Source organism: Pimephales promelas, chromosome 8, assembly GCF_988280905.1.
Source record: "Pimephales promelas chromosome 8, fPimPro1.hap1.1, whole genome shotgun sequence".
Taxonomy (NCBI): domain Eukaryota; kingdom Metazoa; phylum Chordata; class Actinopteri; order Cypriniformes; family Leuciscidae; genus Pimephales; species Pimephales promelas.
The window spans coordinates 11594486-11614438 of NC_142776.1; the positions used below are offsets into that span (position 1 = coordinate 11594486).

The 19953-nt window shown below is 45.6% G+C and overlaps 1 protein-coding gene across 12 annotated transcripts in view; it reads right to left on the minus strand.

Annotated features, from left to right (window-relative positions):
* tns1a (tensin 1a) overlaps positions 1–19953 on the minus strand; it is a 138701-nt gene that overhangs the window by 110613 nt on the left and 8135 nt on the right. For 5 of the 12 annotated variants that reach the window (XM_089133937.1, XM_089133936.1, XM_089133935.1 and 2 more), the window contains exon 1: positions 1106–1730. The exons of 1 other annotated variant lie outside the window; for it this stretch is intronic. In XM_089133937.1, coding sequence (XP_088990063.1) covers positions 1106–1201 — 96 coding nt within the window. In that variant the 5' untranslated portion in view covers positions 1202–1730. Of the gene's footprint in view, positions 1–1105; positions 1731–12645; positions 12709–19953 lie in introns of those variants that run through there. 6 more of the 12 variants (XM_089133939.1, XM_039655724.2, XM_089133933.1 and 3 more) reach the window with 5 other exon arrangements.

Genomic DNA, 19953 nt, shown 5'->3' on the forward strand with positions numbered 1-19953 from the left:
ATTACAGAAATGCGTCTTTTTTTTGTCAAGTGTTGCATTGATACATCATGTCGTAGTCATTTAACCGATGTATAAATCCATATCTATTGTTACACCCCCAATTATGAAATTGCCATTTGTTTGATGACTGTATAGTAGATGAAGAAAGGGGATAAGGGTCTACAAAGAGCAAAAAATGGTGTTGCTGTGAAAGCTGATGGGGAAATTGGATTAATAACACTGGGTTATGGTCTTGGCAGGAGCTGAAGGATAGAAGCGTTTGCTGGGACAGATTGAAATTTGGGGGTGGGGTGTATGGAACGAAAAAAAAAAACAGTAGTTCTGCGGCAGAAGAATTTTTTTTTTTGTTTTTTTTTGGCAGACACATCAGCATGGAGAAAACCACAGAGACATAAAATGAGAAAAATAATAAAAACTTGACCCATAATCTGACCATACTCATTAACTTTAGACTAGGTATCTCACGCTACAAATCTAGTAGGCATCACCAGGAGTTGGTAAAGCTAAAACACCACATAAAACTCTACTGCACTAACAAAACCAAACAATTTTATGCAACGGGTTCACAATGTACCCACAAAATTGCTCCTTCCTTAGAAATGGCAGCCATTAACTAAGCATAAACCTAAGGGACCATTTGCAGCATCTCAAAAATTAGCACATATATTGGCAATAACATATCAAATGGGGGTGGGGGAAAGTGGGGACACTGAACCTCTCAGTTTTTTTTTAGTATTATTATTATCATACCAGCACAACTAGATATGAGATTCAACACTGTCACTAATAACACTCAAAAAGAGTGAAATTAAAGTGACCATGCACCATGTACAGTAGGATAGCATCTTGAACACAACAATCTGGACAAACATACAAGCAGGACAAGACTTCACAAAATAGACTTGACTAAGACAGTTTTAACATGTACTGAGTGTCAGAAAACACACCACGGGTAAAGGAAGGCTGAAACAGCAAGGGTGAAACAAAACATTAACCATGTCTGAATAAACAGGCTGTTGTCTGGTAGCACTCACAATCAGTTTCAAAAGGTGACCCCAGTTTGTGTGTATGTATTGGAGTGAGACAGCGCAGTATGCAGCCTTACCTTATCCCTCCTAGCTGCTCTCAATGGAAAGAAACAAGAGAAGAGGAACTTCCCCCAGCTTATCACTGCTGCCAGACACCAGTTCAGCCGGGCCATGGTTGCCTCCTTCTGTCAGTATTTTGCTGCCTTAAATTCACCCTTTCTATTCTCTGTGTATTCTCCAGTAATATCCAATAGCAGAGAACTGATGGGAAAACAGATCCCTTTAGCTGCAGAGCAGGTAGCAAAAATTACCCGACTCTTACTCACACACACGTTACCTTACTCAGTGGATGCTGCAGCATTCTGTCTGTCGAAGGAGGATGAAGAGGAAAGAGGGAGGGTGTGAGAGAAAAAAAGCAGAGAGAGTGAGGGAGAGAGAGAGAGGGGCATGCAGTGGGAAAAACTAGAAATAGCAGAAAGGCAAGTTGCTTTTGATGAGGAGGAGGTAGAAAATGAGAAAAAGGTTTGAGAAGAAACTGAATGTGTGCGATAGAGAAATGGGTTTTTAGAAGGAGAAAACATTTCAGTGATTAAGAGGAAAGAAAGAGCACAATATTGAGAAGGAAAACGCAAATAGGAGGCAGGATTAGATAGAGAAAGGATGGAGTGAAAGAGAGGGAGATCACAAGAGGGAGACTGAGTGAGGAAGGCAGAAATAAACTGAATTGCAGTCTCTGAATGTCACCGCACTGCCGCACATGCACACGCACAGACACATGCACGCACTCTAACACGAGGCTATATGAAGAAGGGGGGACAAATAACGTGCCGTGTGCAACTGGGTTTCTGTGGGAGCATTTCTGTTTTTTTTTTTTTTTTTTTTTTGAGAGCATATGTGTGCATGTGAATGCTTGTGGAGCTCTGTGTAAAAGCTCTCTGGTGTCAAGTGCTCATCCAACTGCAGGTGCATCGCACCACTGCAGAGTCGCCACGCTTCACTAACAAACGTACCCTCACACTGCATAGGTGGGGGCGGGGGTGGGATTAATAGAGAGCAAGCAGAGACCGAGAGAAAAAGAGATGCCAAAAATTGTAGAGAGAAAAAAGCAGAAATGGAGGAAGAGATACAGATACATGTTCATACATACATACATACATACTCACTCTCTTTTCCCCTTCACGTCTTTTTTTTTTAACTAATTCCTATTGCATATATTCTCTCCCAAAAGACAAATTCTGGCACTACTGAACACCATAGCATCAAAACAGTGCTGCAGATGCTTTTTAACATAGCTGCAGGATCTATTTTATCCAAGCAAATCCATCATTAAAAAACAACAGACTCCCATAATCAGTCTGCCGCCATATTGACTGTGCTGTCATATTCAGTTTGAACGTTGAGTGTTTTTTTTTTTTTTAAATGAACAGACCTTGTGCCAGATCTGAGAAAAATGAATCTCCCAAGCTCCCTTGCTAATAAAGCTCCTTATTTACCATAGTCCATATGACATACCACAAATTTGCATTGCAGATCTGAATGGATCTTATTCATACTTAGGCATACTGTATATTACACAGTGACCTCTCATGCTACTTTTTGTGTTGCACTCATCCCCTTCCCACATTCTTGACACAACTAAGATTATCACTGAGCTCAAGGGAAGCATGAAATGTGTCACTTAAGAAAAACTCCCTTGCCTCATCTGAGAAAATGTCCCTGCTTTATAAATTATACATGCTCTGCAATGTGTGTACTGCACATTACAACCTATGATTTCTCTCCAGCTTATTTTTTTATATATATATATATAGGTAAAATCTACACCAGATTTGAGAAATTCCTTTTTTCGTCTGCATACGGTCAGGGTTCTGTCACCTTGGACTAGTGTGTTTCTTGGTTTTGTGAAAGAGCCCTGACACTCCTGTAGTCTCCTGTCTTTGTCTGAGTGTCTTGTTGTGTTTCTGTCTTGTGCTGTGTCAAACGCAGCTAGTGTTTCTCACTGGTTACGTGCATTCATGTTATCTTGTTCTGTGTGAACACACAGCTTATGAGTGTCTCTCATTAGTTGTCTTGTTCTGTGTAAGCTCATGGCTAGTGATTGGTTATTGTTGGTCATGTACTTGTGTGTGATTTCATGTTTGATGTGAGCACATGGCTAGTCTCATTATGCTTCCCAGTGCCATGTGCTCTCTCTCTCTGGTTCAGCTTGCCCACCTGTTTACTTGCCTTGTTTGCTGTCCTATTTATTCCCCTTGTGCTTGCTATCCTGTGCCAGATTGTTGTTGCACATTGATGCATGCTGTTGTTACCCTGCCTGAGGATGATTCCTATTGTGTGTTTCCTGCCTAGTCAGGTCTAGTCTGTAGTGTTTAACACCACAAGGTAGTTCCCATTCAGTCGGTCAACTCGGGACAAAACATTACTATGGAATATCGCGCTCTAGTGCCATCTGCTGAAGACACCTATATTCACGCCTGAAAGGCCAATGACGCATGACGACGTGGGCGGGTCTACCTGACCACAGCATATAAATGCAGTCGTTTGCGTCAATGCCTTTGTTCCTCAGCTCTTCGCCGTGCTGTTGAAACACCAACACACCACATTTTCGCAGGAATAAAATCCCACAGTGGTGATTCTTGTCGAAACTAAGGCAGAAAGAGAAAACTTTTAGCACAAGATCAGCTTTGCTGGCAAACGTCTCATAAGTTTTTCTCAAACAAAAATGTTCAAACATGCCTTGTGTTCACATAATTCCTAAAATCATTTATTTACGTACTGCTAGGAAAATAACAAGAGGACTACTATTATGAAGTAATCTAGCTGTGTTGGTTATAGAATCAGCTGCGCGATGTTTATGGTGCGTATGCGAGGATGTAAGAAAAAAGGAAGTTCAGTAAAAAGCATGTAATACGACTTCTGTGTGTCTCGGCTTTTTTGTAAACATTATATTGGCGACGAGGATGGCTGAATTTTGTTTACCCCCACCTGCACACTTTCTTGCCGTCCTCGGTGACCCTCCAGTTCCATGGGCAAACTGGCTGGAGAGTTTCACAGTCTACCTGGACGCGTTAGGCTTTGATGACATTACTGACAAGAGAAAAATGGCGCTCCTCCGTCATTGTCTGGGAGTGGAGGGGCAACGCATCTTTCGCAATCTTGGGACGCCCAACGACTATGATGCTGCGGTTACCCTCTTGACGACTCATTTCACGGGCCACCAAAGGACTTTACTCCATCGCTATAAACTTCGGAAGCGCCTGCAACGACCTGGTGAGTCTGTTCGAAGCTACGTGACAAACTTGAAAGACATGGCGCGTTTGTGTGATTACGGGGTTTTGCAAGATCAAATACTTCGGGACCAGTTCATTGAGGGGACATCATGTGAAAAAAAAACAAGAGAAAAGCTGTTACTAGAAGCGGACTATTTGACTTTAAGCAGAGCTGTGGATATAGCGCTACAGATAGAGACAGCCATGGAATGCACGTCTCAGCTGGCAGGCGCGCGGCCACTAGCAGACGGAGCTACTGAGCAACTACAGCCTGCCTATCACACCAGCATGCACTCGGACAATGACAGTCGGGGTTCAGAGCAAGGTTTCCCAGTACAATTCACACAGAGACAGAACAACAGGCGAACTGCACGGGTATGTGGTCACTGTGGCTTTAAATCATACAATTCTAAGGCGGAGCATTGTCCTGCCAAAGGACAACAATGTAGAAACTGTCTGAAGCAAAACCATTTTGCCAAGATGTGCCGTTCAGCCCCGGCCACGCTCCCACAACACACTGGACCTCCACCAGCTCAGCACAGCTATACAGAGATCAGAAATGTGACTGCTGGTCAGGTGGCGTTCAAAACATGTACTGTCCAGTTAGCTGAAGTAACCTTACCCTTATTAATGGACACTGGCGTGGCTGCATCGCTCCTAAATTCAAGCACTTACTTTAAGTTTTTCTCTCACCTGCCATTAGACCATCCTACCACTGCTCTATGTGGCTATGACAGCTCCAGGATTGACATCCTAGGTGTGCTCCACGTGCCGGTCCACTATGGCTCCAAGCACCTACCATCTTTTCCCTTTCACATTGCGAGGAGGGGAGCCAACCTTCTAGGCCTGGACCTGTTCACAGGCCTGGGGTTCACGCTCCGGAACGATGCTGGCTCCGACATCCACCACATCACCTCCACTTGGCAGCAAAGGTGGCCGGCTCTGTTCGATGGCCTAGGCTGTCTTTCAGCCTTCACACACTGGCCTCTCATGAACCCGGAAGTGCCACCTGTCATCCAGCCCCTGCGCAGGATTCCCTTTTCCTTGAGAAATGAGGTCACCCGCGAACTTGGGACACTCCTGGACATGGGAATTATTGATCCAGTCAACGCTGCTCCCTGGATTTCAAACTTAGTCATTGCAAAGAAAAAATCTGGAGGAATAAGAATATGTGTGGATTTACGCTTGGTGAATAAGGCAGTTATTCCAGACAGATATCCTTTGCCCACCTCAGAGGAGCTCACAGCACAGTTTTATGGCTCAACAGTCTTCACAAAGCTTGACTTACAGAGCCAGCAGGGACCTCACTGCTATCGTGACGCATGCTGGGGTGTTCCGGTACACTCGAATGGCCTTTGGATTAAGCTCCGCCCCTAGCTGCTTTCAGAAGGTGATGAGCACAATACTGGCCGGCATCCCTGGAGTAGCGGTCTTTCTGGATGACATTGTTATTCATGCCCAAGACATCGAGACACACAACCACTGCACCCCTCTGCCAGCTGCTTAAAAAAGAAGAGCAATGGCACTGGACTACAGCATGTTCTGAGGCCGTACAAACACTGAAAGCCCAGCTCACAACACCTCCTGTACTAGCCCACTTCAACCCTGAATGTCTGACTCTAGTCACCTGCGATGCTTCAGATCGGGCTATTGGTGCAGTCCTTTCAGAGGTGCAGGATGGGGTGGAGAGACCTGTAGCCTTCGCCTCCAGGGCACTAACACCAACAGAACAACGCTACTCTGTGGGTGAACGCGAGGCGCTTGCCTGTGTTTGGGCTTCGGAGAGGTGGCATCTTTACCTCTACGGAAGACGTTTCACCCTCAGGACTGACCATCAGGCCCTGACTACATTGCTGATGGCATCTGGATCCGGTCATAAACCCCTGCGCCTGCACAGATGGGGGGAAAGGCTGAGGCAATGTGACTATGTACTGAAATTTACCCCTGGAAGGCACAATGTAGTCGCCGACTTACTCTCTCGTTCCATCGATGCTCCCACACCCATGGTCGCCCCTGACGAGGACACAGAGAACGAACTAATTCATATGCTTCACACGCCCTTGCAGTCAGGTGTATCATTGGAGGAGTTGCGGCATGAGTCAGAGTGTGACCCCACACTGTCCTCGCTATGCACATACATTCGCTCTGGATGGCCAGCAAGGGTTTGTGACAAACTCATGCCATTTAAAAGGGTGCGTGATGAACTGTCATGTTGGGGTGATGTCTGTGTCTCCAGGGGCTTGTGCACCGTGGTGCCCGGTAGCCTGCGGGCCCGCGTGCTATCCATGGCACACGAGGGGCACTTAGGCATTGTTAAACTCAAACAGCGATGCCGAGATCTCATCTGGTGGCCAGGCATCGATTGCGATATTATAGCCCTCGTTAAAGATTGTGTGCCATGCCTCCTTAGTGGGAAAAGTGGGCCTCCAGTGCCAACCCCTCTGCAGCCGGTCCCATGGCCGTCCCGCCCATGGGAACATCTCCAGCTTGACATCTGTGGAGAGATCCATGGGCGTGGAATTCCCCATCATCAGCGTTTTCTTGTGGTGCTGTACGACCTCCATTCAAAATGGCCTGAAGTGGTTCCGGCTGGAACAATCACAACCCAGGTTATCACAGACATTCTAGAAGTCTTGTTCGTGTGTTGGGGCACGCCTCGCGCCATCACAACAGATAATGGACCCCAGTTCATCTCTGCAGACTTTTCTCAGTTCCTCAGTGATAGGGGAATCAAACACATCCGCACAGCATACTACAATCCACAAGCAAATAGTGGTGTGGAGAGGTTCAACCAGAGCCTAAAGAATGGCGTCCGGGCCCACCTGGCTCAGGGGTGTACATTTCGAACAGCACTCAACCAAACCTTAATGCACTACAGGGCCAGCTAACACGCTACAACTGGGGCCTCTCCAGCACTCCTCATGCTGGGCCGGGAGATGGAACTGCCTCTGGATAGACTTAAGGCACACGGCATGGCAGTGCCTACAGCTGGCAGCTCTCAGGCCCAGACCAAGGCGGCTGTAAACAGACACCAGCAACGGATGCGACAGTATTTCGACCGGAAACACAGGGTCAAGGCCACGGCTATCACCGCAGGTGACTGGGTTCGAGCACGTAGGCCGCATCAGAGCAACAAGATGGCTTCATACTGGAGCCAGCCCTGTCAGGTGCACCGTCAGCTGGGCCCAGCTACATTCATGCTTAGTGACGGTTCACGATGGCATGCTAAAAGACTGAGGAAAGTGCGGAACCCAGATGAGGAAATGGTGGCCCCACTGCCATCGGCCCTTCCCCCACTGGTGCCGATATGTACAGGGCCACAGCAGGCTTCCCATACTCCTCAGGCCGCACCGTCACCAGCGCCCCAGCAACATGCCCCTGACCTGCAACCTCACCTGCTTTCCCCTGGCCATCAGTCAGACCCAGGGCCGGGCTCTGCCACAGGTCCAGCTATGGGGAACTGCCCAGCAGTTCTTACACGGCTGCAGCCTGAGGTTGAGGAGGGCCGACCTGTAAGGGCCAGGGTCCGCCCTGCTTACTTAAAGGACTTTGTCACAGAGTGACAGTGTTGGCCTTGCACTAGGTATTGGACTGTTCTATTGTTTTGGCAAGGACTCAGTTATGTGGCAGTAAGCGATATAGGGTTCCCATTCAGGGAACTTCGAGCTGCGTGTAAACGCCGTGGGAACGCCTCTGCGTGACGAGTCATGAAGCACGTATGAAATCTGTCCAATGGCGAGACGGAACGTCATAGGCGGGGTGACGTATCGACCAGGAAACTATAAAGCATCCCCGAAACACAAGCGCAACAGCTTCTGAGTCTTCACAAGCGCTCTATGTATGAATTTTGTCTGTCTGTCTAATATTGTATATTTATATATATTGATATGGCAAGCAAACAACAGCAGAATTTCAGAAAGTGTGTTCATCCCTGCCCTCGCTTCATCACGGGTGGGGATACACACGATCTGTGTGTTGTTTGTTTGGGAGTGCAGCATGCTCAGTCGGCTCTCGAGGGGGCCGGCTGTGAGCACTGCGAGTGTCTGCCCATGAAGACACTTCGCTCCCGCCGGGCACTCTTCGAGGAGAGTGGTTCGGTGCGCGCTCCCCGCGGCTCGGGTCCCGCTGCTGCCGAGGCACAGCGAAGGCTTGCGTCGTGGGGATCGCAGATGGATCTATCAGCGGGGATTGAGACGGGCCCCGCCCATTCTCTGCCCTTACCTGGTAGATCCAGTGCCTCAGTTCTCGCTGCGGGGGTCCGCGTTGCGGTTTCTCATGCCCGGGCTGAGGCGCCATCACTTCAATTATCCAGTTCTGAGGAGCTGGATGTTGAAAGTGTGGATGCAGAGTCTATGGACTCAGTGGAGAGCGAGGGAAGCTCGTTTGCCATCCCAGTCTCCCGCGAATGTAGTAAAAAAAAAAAAAAAATGAAAAAAAAAAAAAATGGAGGTTTTTGACTCGGGCTGTGGAAAAATGAAGCATTGAATGGCCAGTTGAGAAACAAGAGTCGAGAGAGTAAAATGGATGAGAGATTTTTAAAATCACACTCACTACCTCCATGCCGGTGTTTGCCCTTCTTCCCCGATCTACACACCGAGGTGTGTAGATCGTGGAACAAACCAGTGTCAGCTAGAATTTTGACACACCAGACCTCTATGTATGCTAATATTGCTGGGTCTAGGAGATATGAGTGAGGGGGAGGTCGTCGGCACTGACGTGATTAATGAGATACTGCGTCAGGCGGCAGATATTTCTCTCCGTGCCACCAAGGAGACGGCCAGATCAGTCGGCCGCTCTATGGCAGCCCTGGTGGCCACGGAGAGGCATCTGTGGCTAAATCTGACTAATATGAAGGAGAAAGATAAAGCTTTTCTCCTGGATGCGCCGCTGTCGACCGAAAAAACAGGCAGCGGCGCTCCAGAAATGTCTCCCCCTCTGTACTCATCCTTCGGGGGCTGCTGGGCGAGAGCAGCCCCGCCCGTCGGGTTCCTCGCATAGGGCGCAGCAGAAGAAGAGCGTCGCGTCTCGGGCTCCTCCCCAGCAAAACTGGGCTGAGACGCGGCGTTCTCAGGCGAGGTCTTCCCGGGATAGAACCGATCTGAGGACGGTTATTGTCGCCAGGAAGGCTTCGTCGAAGAAGTCCTGACGCCACTGGTGTCAGGCTACTGAGGGTGGTCCCCACCGTGAGACAGAGGTGTTCGCCGCTGAATCCGGCGCCCGCTCTCTCTCGGTGCCCTCAGGGGTTCGTTCTGCCAACCCTGCCTGTAATGGGGGGTGCAGACGGTCCCAGCGCGCGATTTCCCGAGGGACGCTCGTTTGCTCCGAGGAGCGATACAGAACGGTCGTTAAACCCTGCCTGTGCGCGTCACAGGGCGCTGTTTCTGTTTTAAAAACTACTCCAGAGGCCAGTCTCGAGAGACTGGTACCCTTAGTAGAATTTCTGGTAGAATGGGGAAGTCTTCCAAATATATCTCGTTGGGTCCTGCAGACTATCGAACGCGGGTAACGGTGGGGTAACGGTGACGAGAACCGCCGGGTAACGGTGACGACGGATGCCTCTCTCACGGGCTGGGGAGCGATCATGAGTGGTCGCTCGGCCCGCGGGTTGTGGCAAGACCATCATCTCCGATGGCATATAAATTGTCTAGAGATGATGGCGGTGTTTCAGGCTCTGAAACACTTTCTCCCAGACCTCAGAGATCATCATGTTCTTGTCCGGTCAGACAACATGTCTGTGGTCTCTTACATAAACCACCAGGGGGGTCTGCAGGGACCCGTTCTGCTGAACCTGCCTGTGAGGGTGGGCGCAGACGGTCCTAGCGAGTGGTTTCCCGAGGGAAGCTCGTTTGCTCCGAGGAGCGATACAGAACAGTCGTTAAACCCTGCCTGTGCGCGGTCACAGGGCACTGTTTCTGTCTCTATAATTACTCCAGAGGCCAGTCTCGAGAGACTGGTACCCTTAGTGGAATTTCTGGCAGAATGGGAAAGTCTTCCAAATATATCTCGATGGGTCCTGCAGACTATCGAACGCGGGTACGCGATCCAGTTCAGGTCACGTCCGCCTCGTTTTCGGGGGATTTTGCCTACAGTGGTATCCCCCGAGCAGGCTCTGGTCATGGAACAAGAGGTGAAAGCTCTGTTACTGAAGGGGGCGATAGAACGAGTTCTTCCCCCCGACAGAGAGTTTGGGTATTACAGCCGTTACTTCATTGTTCCAAAGAAGCTAACGATATACGCCTCCCTCACGGGCTGGGGGCGATCATGAGTGGTCGCTCAGCCCGGGGTCTGTGGACTTTCTCCCAGACCTGAGGGGTCACCATGTTCTTGTCCGGTCAGACAGCACATTGGTGGTCTTTTTATAGACCATCAAGGGGGTCTGCGCTCATGTCCATTATTCAGGCTAGCGCCAGATCCTTCTGTGGGCCCAGGGGAAGCTTCTTTCTTTGGCGATTATATATCCCAGGATATTTAAATCGGGGAGCAGACATCCTGTCGAGGCAGGGGCCGAGGCCCGGGGAGTGGAGACTCCACCCCGAGGTGGTGGAGCTCCTATGGAGTCATTTCGGTCATACCGAGGTAGGCCTATTTGAATCCAGGGACTGAGACACTGCAGGCTGTGGTTTCTCTGTATCCACCAGCCCCTCTGGGGTTGGATGTGATGGTACAGGAGTGGCCGAGGTCACCCCTGTACGCATTTCCCCCGATTGCTCTGCTCCCAGGAGTTCTGGAGAGGGTTCACCGAGTCGGGGTCTTTCTACTGTTAGTAGCCCCGCGTTGGCCGGCCCGAGTATGGATGCGGGTCGATACTTCACCCCCGCCCAGATCTATGGAGGTTGTGGCTTGGCCTCTGAGGGGGCCCAGCTCATAGAATCGGGTCTCTCGACTGAGGTCGTGGAGACCATCCTCCAATCCAGAGCTCCGTCCACGAGGAGATTATATGCCTTGAGGTGGCAATGTTTCACCTCTTGGTGGGGAGAACACCAGTTGGACCCAGTTAACTGCCCGGTGTGGCGGTGCTGGAATTCCTTTGGAGCATTTCTCCACAGGGTTATCCCACTCCACACTAAAGGTGTATGTGGTGGCCTATCTGCTTACCACGTCGCTTTGAGTGGAGCTTTTCACGGGAGATACCCATTGGTAATTCTTTTTCTTCGTGGTATTGTGAGGTCAGACCAAGAGAAACTAATCTGCTCTGCCCTCTGAGGGCTCTAGATGCTTATGTCCACAGAGCTGCCCTGTGGAGAAAGCCTGAACAGTTATCTGTTTGTTTTGGACCTCCGAAGAAAGGTTGTCCCGCATCTGAGCAGAGGTTGAGTAAGTGAGTGGTCGAGGCCATCTCATTTGCATATGAGTCCGCCGGTCAGCCTTCTCCTTTGGCTGTCTGGGCTCACTCAACCAGGGGTATGGTAGCTCCGCTCCAGGGGCGCAGGTGCTTTCGTCTAAATATGTGCCTGATTTCATACAACGGACACCTGCTCGCATGGCGGCGTTGGTATTAGCGTTCCCACGGCGTTTACACGCAGCTCGAAGTTCCCTGAATGGGAACGTCTCTGGTTACGTATGTAACCCTAGTTCCCTGAAGGGAACGAGACGCTGCGTGTCTATGCCATACTCCCAGCATGCCCGTGAGCGCTTGCTTCAGTCCTATCAGAAGCTGTTGCGCTTGTGTTTCGGGGTTTCTTTATAGTTTCCTGGTCGATACGTCACCCCGCCTATGACGTTCCGTCTCGCCATTGGACAGATTTCATACGTGCTTCATGACTCGTCACGCAGAGGCGTTCCCACGGCGTTTACACGCAGCGTCTCGTTCCCTTCAGGGAACTAGGGTTACATACGTAACCAGAGACGTTTTACTTTATGTTTTCCAGTGATAATTGTCGACTACGCCACCCTGAATAATTCAGGGAATATCTAAATAACCCAGCAATTTGCATTAGGTCACAGGTTCGTGTGTGCCAGGAAGGTCAGAGACATGTACAAAGAATTTACAAAAAATAGTTTTTATTGATATATAAAAGAGTTAAAAAGTGGTATGTCCTTGTAAAAAAAGGAGCGCACAACGCTACATGCACAAATAATGGCAATTGACAAAAGGTGTCGTCACTCACAGCGGGCAATATATAATGGCTACATCAGCAGTCCTCTACCCACGAGGGTAGGAGGAACAGCAAGAAACTCTACAAAGCTCAATTTACAGGTAATACAAACAAACAATATACCAAACCACCAGGCCGAGTCTGCCGGCGGAAGGACCACTTAATGGCTTTTTTTCAAAAGCACAATCCAACTCACGCACACACACGTCACCGTGCACCAAATCACACACACAGGCACTTCAAAAGTCTCACCCACTGCAAAACCACCGCTATCACCATACAAGAGAAGGTCCTTCCGCCTGGCCACCTCAGTTCCTGAGAAAACAAATAAACTGAGTTTAATAAAAAAAAACACAACAATGACCACAGAGAAAATAAAAATAAAATAATCAAGGTCGATAAGGATACGCACACATTTAGATAAAAGCAAAATCTAAACACTATTCACACATTAGAATTCAAGAAAATACGTACAGCAAAATCGAGCTAATGTAGCGCACACACACCCACACATCGGCTCTCATACAAAGGACAGACCGATTATAACTTTGCGATTGCTTTAGAAGTAGAGGAAGTAGACGATGCAAATCCTGCTGCTGGCCCACGGCGCGATCGCAGCGTAAACACGTGGTTCTCAAATGCACTTATTTATTTATTTTGAGCGCAATCCACTGCAGAACGGGAAGAAGATCGTACTGAAGACGAGAGCAAAGAACAGTCCGGAGAATGAGAGAGGAGACCCACGCCTTAAAGAAAGCGAGATGTTACTATTGCTCTTTACTACAATTTCCATCCATTTTACATAACACTTACCACAAATATTCCTCACATATAATTCCCTCTGGCTACTGTTTACAGCAATCATCAAGACCGCCGATTAACTGGGATACAGAAAGCAACACATTAATGGTAACATAGCGACCCACTATTACTGCACCCCAGTACTCAATACAGAGACAGAACCTACCTGAGGGGTGAACAGACACTCACTCTGAACTCATGTGCACCGCCGGAAAAGTGCTGATTGACAACTACAATTTGAAAGAATAATATCAGTAAGGTTCCAAACACCTGATTTAAACCAGACGCGATCAAAACATACCTGAGACGCGAGTGAATGACGCACACGGGGAGGCGGAGTAAAGACGCGACGCATCTCCGGACACAGCCAACCCGCATTAAATAGATGATACTATCCCCTGATAGGATGCCACAACTGTCAATCACTTAACTAATAATGTCACACATATGTTTTGTTCTTGAGAGGGAGGGGGAAATGTTGTGTTCACATAATTACTGAAATCATTTATTTACGTACTGCTAGGAAAATAACAAGAGGACTACTATTATGAAGTAATCTAGCTGTGTTGGTTATAGAATCAGCTGCGCGATGTTTATGGTGCGCATCAGTGGTGGAGGAAGTACGTACTGAATCTCAGTACTTAAGTAAAAGTACAAATACCCAGATAAATATTTACTTTAGTAAAAGTAGAAGTAACACAATGACAACCATACTTAAGTAAAAAGTACTTTATTTTAAATGTACTTTAAGTATTAAAAGTAAAAGTACTTGCATAACAATTTATTATCTTAATGTCTATTTTCTAATGATTAATAAAACATTTAATTCTAACTCATTCAACCTAATAGCCTACTCCTATAATGATGTTCAATAATGATGGAAAAAAATGTCACCATTTCTGAAACAAGCTTGCAATTAGGCAATATCATGCTTATCCTTACTATATGTTAATATGTTTGGCAGTAAACGCGATTCATTTATGGTGTAATTCTGAACCTCTTGGCTTGCCATAATCCTAACCAAACCAAACATATATTAGGCTACACACGGTGTGTTTCTTATGCACGTAAAAACAAATTTTCGCGTATGAGTTGCACAATAAAAAAAACACTGCGTGTGAGACGCATTTAGTGTGACCGGGTTGATATACTGTATCTATGGCAACCAAACGTCACTGGTGAGACAAACGTGCAACGAACAGACGGTCAGATTACGTTTTGGCAGGGAAAAACTGATCAGATAATGTAACGAAAATGTAACAGAAGTTGTAGAAATGTAGTGGAGTAGAAAGTATAATAATTGCTGCAAAATGTAACGAAGTAAAAGTAAAAAGTAGGCACTATTTATTGTACTTAAGTAAAGTAAAGATACGTGAAAAATGTACTTAAGTAAAGTAACGAAGTATTTGTACTTCGTTACATTCCACCACTGGTGCGCATGCGAGGATGTAAGTAAAAAGGAAGTTCAGTAAAAGCATGTAATACGACTTCTGTGTGTCTCGGCTTTTTTGTAAACATATGCCACATTCACAAGAAATCCCACAGTGGTTACTATTGTTGAAGGAAAAGGCATAAAAGAGAAGTGTTTAGCTCAAGCACAACTAACAAATGACTAATACTTTTTCATGAGAAGTATCTAAACATAAGTTATGTGGGTGTTTATTAGGATATATTGTAACTCACACCAGTATGTTTGGAATCTCTCCAATCCCAATGCATGTGTGCTGGGCGCTACCAGCAGCCCTATCGTTGCGCACTCGAGCGGTCTGTAGCACGTGCTCGGCGGGACAGTGACCAAACACGTTCTGCTTCTGTCTTCAGGTACTAATCCAGATTTGGGGGGGCCACGAAAAGCCGGTAAGCCAAGGAGTGATGGTGTAATGTTCACGACTACGTTCCTCTGGTTGCGTTGAGTCTGAATTTGGATGTGACAATATATATATATATATATATATATATATATATATATATATATATATATGAAGAGTTCAGATGCAAAAGCCTCTAAATGCCATTTGAAATTTTCTTCTTTAATGATGATTTTTATCAAGCTTGTATATTTAAGTTCAGTAATTTCACTTAAATAACAATTAATAGGTAATCATCATTGCCATTTAAGTGAAATCACTGAACTTAAATATACAAGCTTGATAAAAATGATAATTCTAGAAGAAAATTTCAAATGGCACTTAGAGGCTTTTGCAGAGCCGGCCCGAGCCGTTTGGGGGCCCTAAGCAGAATAACACTTAAAACTTACCATCACGACCTGGTTTTCATTAAACCAAGAAAAAAGGAATTTTCTTTTATTGACGATCACTGAGAAATCAAATGGTCTATTATTTAAAATGCAAAAAAAAAAAAAACAAAAAAAAAAAAACATTTATTATTTTCAAGGTGAAAAGGATTCATTTGCCTGGATCCACGCCGAAGAAAACGTCTAAATGTCACTTTAATGAAGCAGCCTAAATATTCCACTTTGGAAAATGTGTAGATGTCAGGTTTTCATTAAACCGAGAAAAATGGAATTTTGTTTTATTTACGATCACTGAGAAATGTTCTATTATTTAAAATGCAATATATATATATATATATATATATATTGTTTTCAAGGTGAAAAGGATTCATTTGCCTGGATCCACCCCGAAGAAAACGTTTAAATGTCACGTTTTTAATGAAGCAGCCTAATGAGTAAAATGTCTACTTTTCCGGCGTCCCCCAGCTCCTCGTTTAAGCAAAAGGTACTCTAAAACAACGTATTACATCGACGTTAAACCACGTTAACCGTGTTAACCATAACCTTTTAAATACTCGACCTAGTTCCATTGCTTAGCAACGGGAAGAAACTCCTGTAACTTCAGTACTAACCCGTATCACGACAAGACGTGAAATAATCACGTTGGTCCAATTTGGAAAACGTGTAGATGTCACGGTTTAGTTTAAACTCAGAACCATAAATGGGGCTATACTGCCCTCTTGTGTCAAATTATATTTCTATATTTATTTTTCCAACAAATAAAACTGAACCCGCAATAGATGCAGTGGCTCAGTTGATAAAGCGTTGGGCTTTAATCAAGAAGATCTGAGTTCAATTCCCATACTTGCGTTAAATTGTTGTGATTATATCAAACAAAGTGGCCTAAACAATATTCAATCCGGTTTTTTACAGTCTGATCTAGACGCATGACTTAAACGCAGGCAGACACAGCAACAGTTGTAACTTAGGCAGGTATATTGATCATTAAATCAGAGTTTTGTTGTCTTGAATGATTCATTCAGTAATTTTCAGTCATTCATTGATTTATGTCACTTGTTTAAATAATCTAAAAAAAAATAAAAATAAAAAATAACCCCGATTAGGGGGCCCCCTGGTGGTCAGGGGGCCCTAAGCGGCTGCTTAGTTCGCTTATGCCTCGGGCCGGCTCTGAGCTTTTGCATCTGAACTCTTCATATATATATATGTAACGGGACTTTAAGTCTCGCCTAGTAGGGGAATATTTAAATAGTTACCCTGGGAGATTTAGAAGCGAAAGGAACTTAGTCCCCGCTCCAGTTCTTTTAAGTCTCAGTATGCACTAAAGTGTATGTTTTATCTTACACTACTACAAAATGCAACAGGAATACGTGGTGTAGGCTTCAGGTCAGTATGTCAGAGCGGTGGCTTCCTGAAGTGCACGAAGTGAAATGGAAGTAAATTGAATTCACGTCCCCACCCACCTAATCCTAATAGTGTAAGCGAGACGCCCCTACCCCAAGATAAGTTCAGAAATAACTGTCAAATATTTTAGTTTGAACAACTAATAATTTATTTTCCTTCCCTCAATAGGTTACGTATTTGCTGAAAGAGACAGCTCAAACAAATAAAATGACAATCAAAATAAAATAAATAAAATAACAGTTCTAGTGTTCTTGTTTTCTTGAATGATCTTCAACTGACTAATATATTCAGAACAACACCTTTAAACACCTTCAAAGTGTTTACCCAACCTTATTATCTGGATAAGGATATTCTCATTAAACACAGAAAAACTTATTCACAACCCTGAGTACGAATAACTTTTGTGATTCAATTCAAATAACTCATTCAATCAAATGATTCACTTCAAATGACCCATTTCACATGCATAGTTAACCTTGAAATCACTAAACGACTCTTTTGAATCAATCTTATGATTCAGCTTTCAATCAACTCAGCAATCACAGTTCAAACTTACAATCGAAACAATCAGTTTGTTCAAACATTCAGTTCAGTCCATTCTGATTCAGTAAAATGTTCATATGTTCATGTGTACGTGTGTGTACTGAAATGTTGTACCAGTCTGTGGCAACGACGGCTTCGAAGCAATGACTTTGAAGACTTTTAGGAGATTCGTGAAGGCTTGTGATGATGACCTGTGATGATTCAATGAACAGTTGAGACAGAACAGCGAGATGTCGTCAGGATGGCAGGGTAATGAGCAAAAAAAATAAAAATCACAAGAAAAGTTTCAGTGTGGGCCCCAAAAAATCTTCCTAAGACAAAATGACTCAGTTCAGCTCTCACACGGCTCGCGTACACGGAATGATCTGGATCACAAAAAAATGTCTCTCAAAAATACACACTGTTCTGGAACGATTTTCAGCCCCTTTATAGACAAAACTAAAACGATTCACTCCAAAAACTACTCTTGCAGTCTGCACACGCGATCTTGTTCACTAACGAGTGCACTTAAACGGATTGCAGGCAGAAAACTCTCGCTCCGCACGGTTCACGTCACTTCAGAAAAAAAACTAAAAAAACAGTAGGCTCTTGAAAATATGTTCGGTTAAAGCAACGACGACACCCGGCAGTGTTATGAATGAACTCACGACTCCAGGCAGCAATCTTCCTCGTGCACTCAGCCAAGCTTCCAACACTGTTCTCCGTCCGAAGATATAACCGACCGAACTTCAGCTCTAACTGCGGTTCTCGTGTCACACGACGATATAGGTATACTCTAAACTCATAAAACTCAATCTGACAGTTTTACTTCTCGTTTTCAGCGAAACTCTCGAATTCTCCTGCTCACCCTTCTCCTTCCCAGACGTCTCTGCATCTCGCGCGAGCACACCGGAAAAAGGAAAAACCCCGTCAAAATAAAAGTCCCGTTAGAAAAGTACCTCCGTTACATTCCCCCCTGCTAAACCCTGCCATACCATCGACATCTCCAGACAGCCTGTCCCTGAAATATAAACAGAAAACAATTTAAAGGTGCAACATTGTACAAAATACATTCTTTTCAATCACAGTCTCATACATATTCCTCATCACATAAAATAATCATTTCTATACCTCAGAGGTAATTTACCACGGTTTTGTCTTTGAGAGCATCTGAGCTTTGGAACATTTTCACATTCAACATCTGAAATGTCAGCATCATCAGAAACTTCTTGTACTTCACACTCTACTTCAGGGACCACATCTACTACATTCTCCTGTTCTTGCATTACACACCCACTTTGTTCTACATCATTGGTTTCCATCTGTACCACCCTTTTATCTCTACTATGTGCAGTGGCTGGAAAACACACAAGATCTGGGAATTCAGTTTCAGAGTCTGACTGGTTTACGGGTCTACTTGTGATTCTACGTGGCGTACTAGATGGCGACAAAGGAAATGTGCAGTGACGGAGCTGATCCCTGTGTACTACTCTGGACTGACCCCCCTTTTCAGGTTTAATAGTAAATACAGGTGTGTCAGGGTGATTCTGTTTTACTACAATGTAAGGCGCATGTTCCCACTTGTCTTGAATCTTATTTCTGCCCCTATGTTTGTGGTTACGTAGCAGCACACGATCACCAGGCCTTACAAGCGCTCCAGAGGACTTGCGGTCGTACATTCTTTTCCGTCTCTTAGAGGCTTCCTGTGCGGCAGTATTTGCGACTTCTACTGCAGTCTTTAATCGACGATGATGACCCTTCACCCAATCATCCAGGTTTTCCACCTCACTTTCATCCAAATCCTTGCCACCCAAGACATCTAATGGAAGGCGTGCATCCCTCCCGAACATCAGGTAGAAAGGAGAATAACCAGTAGATGAGTGGACATGATTGTTGTATGCCATCACTAACTCAGGTAAGTGGGTTTTCCAATCTTTCTTTTTTTCAGGTGTCAACGTTCTCAGCATATCATGCATGGTGCGGTTGAATCTCTCGCACTGAGAGTTTCCTTGGGGATGGTAAGGACTTGTACGACTTTTTCCAATAGCATATACTCTACAAAGTTCCTTAATCACTTGTGCCTCGAAACACCTTCCCTGATCCGAATGCAGACGAGCTGGGCACCCATAGTAAACAAACCAATGCTTGATAAGGGCCTTCGCAGTGGTACTTGCTGTTTGGTTCTTGGTTGGGACAGCAACTGTAAACCGGGTAAACATATCAGTAAGCACCAGTACATTTTCATATCCTCCTGAGGACATTTCCAGCTGGGTGTAGTCCATTGCCAGCACTTCTAAAGGAGCAGTGACATTGCTACAAGTCATCGGAGCTCTGATTCTCGGAAAGACATCCTTTGCCAAAGTACACCTCTTACACTGTGATATCCATCCTTGAACATCCTTAGACATGTTCGGCCAGTAATAGCTTCGTCTCATCAGTGTCAAAGTACTCTTTTCCCCAAAATGACCTCCATGCTCATGTTGACTGTCATAAACTGAACGCTGTAAGGGGGCCGGAACAACCAGCTGCTTAATTTTCTCTCCATCCCTTGGATCAAGAAGACATCTAAACATCACTCCATG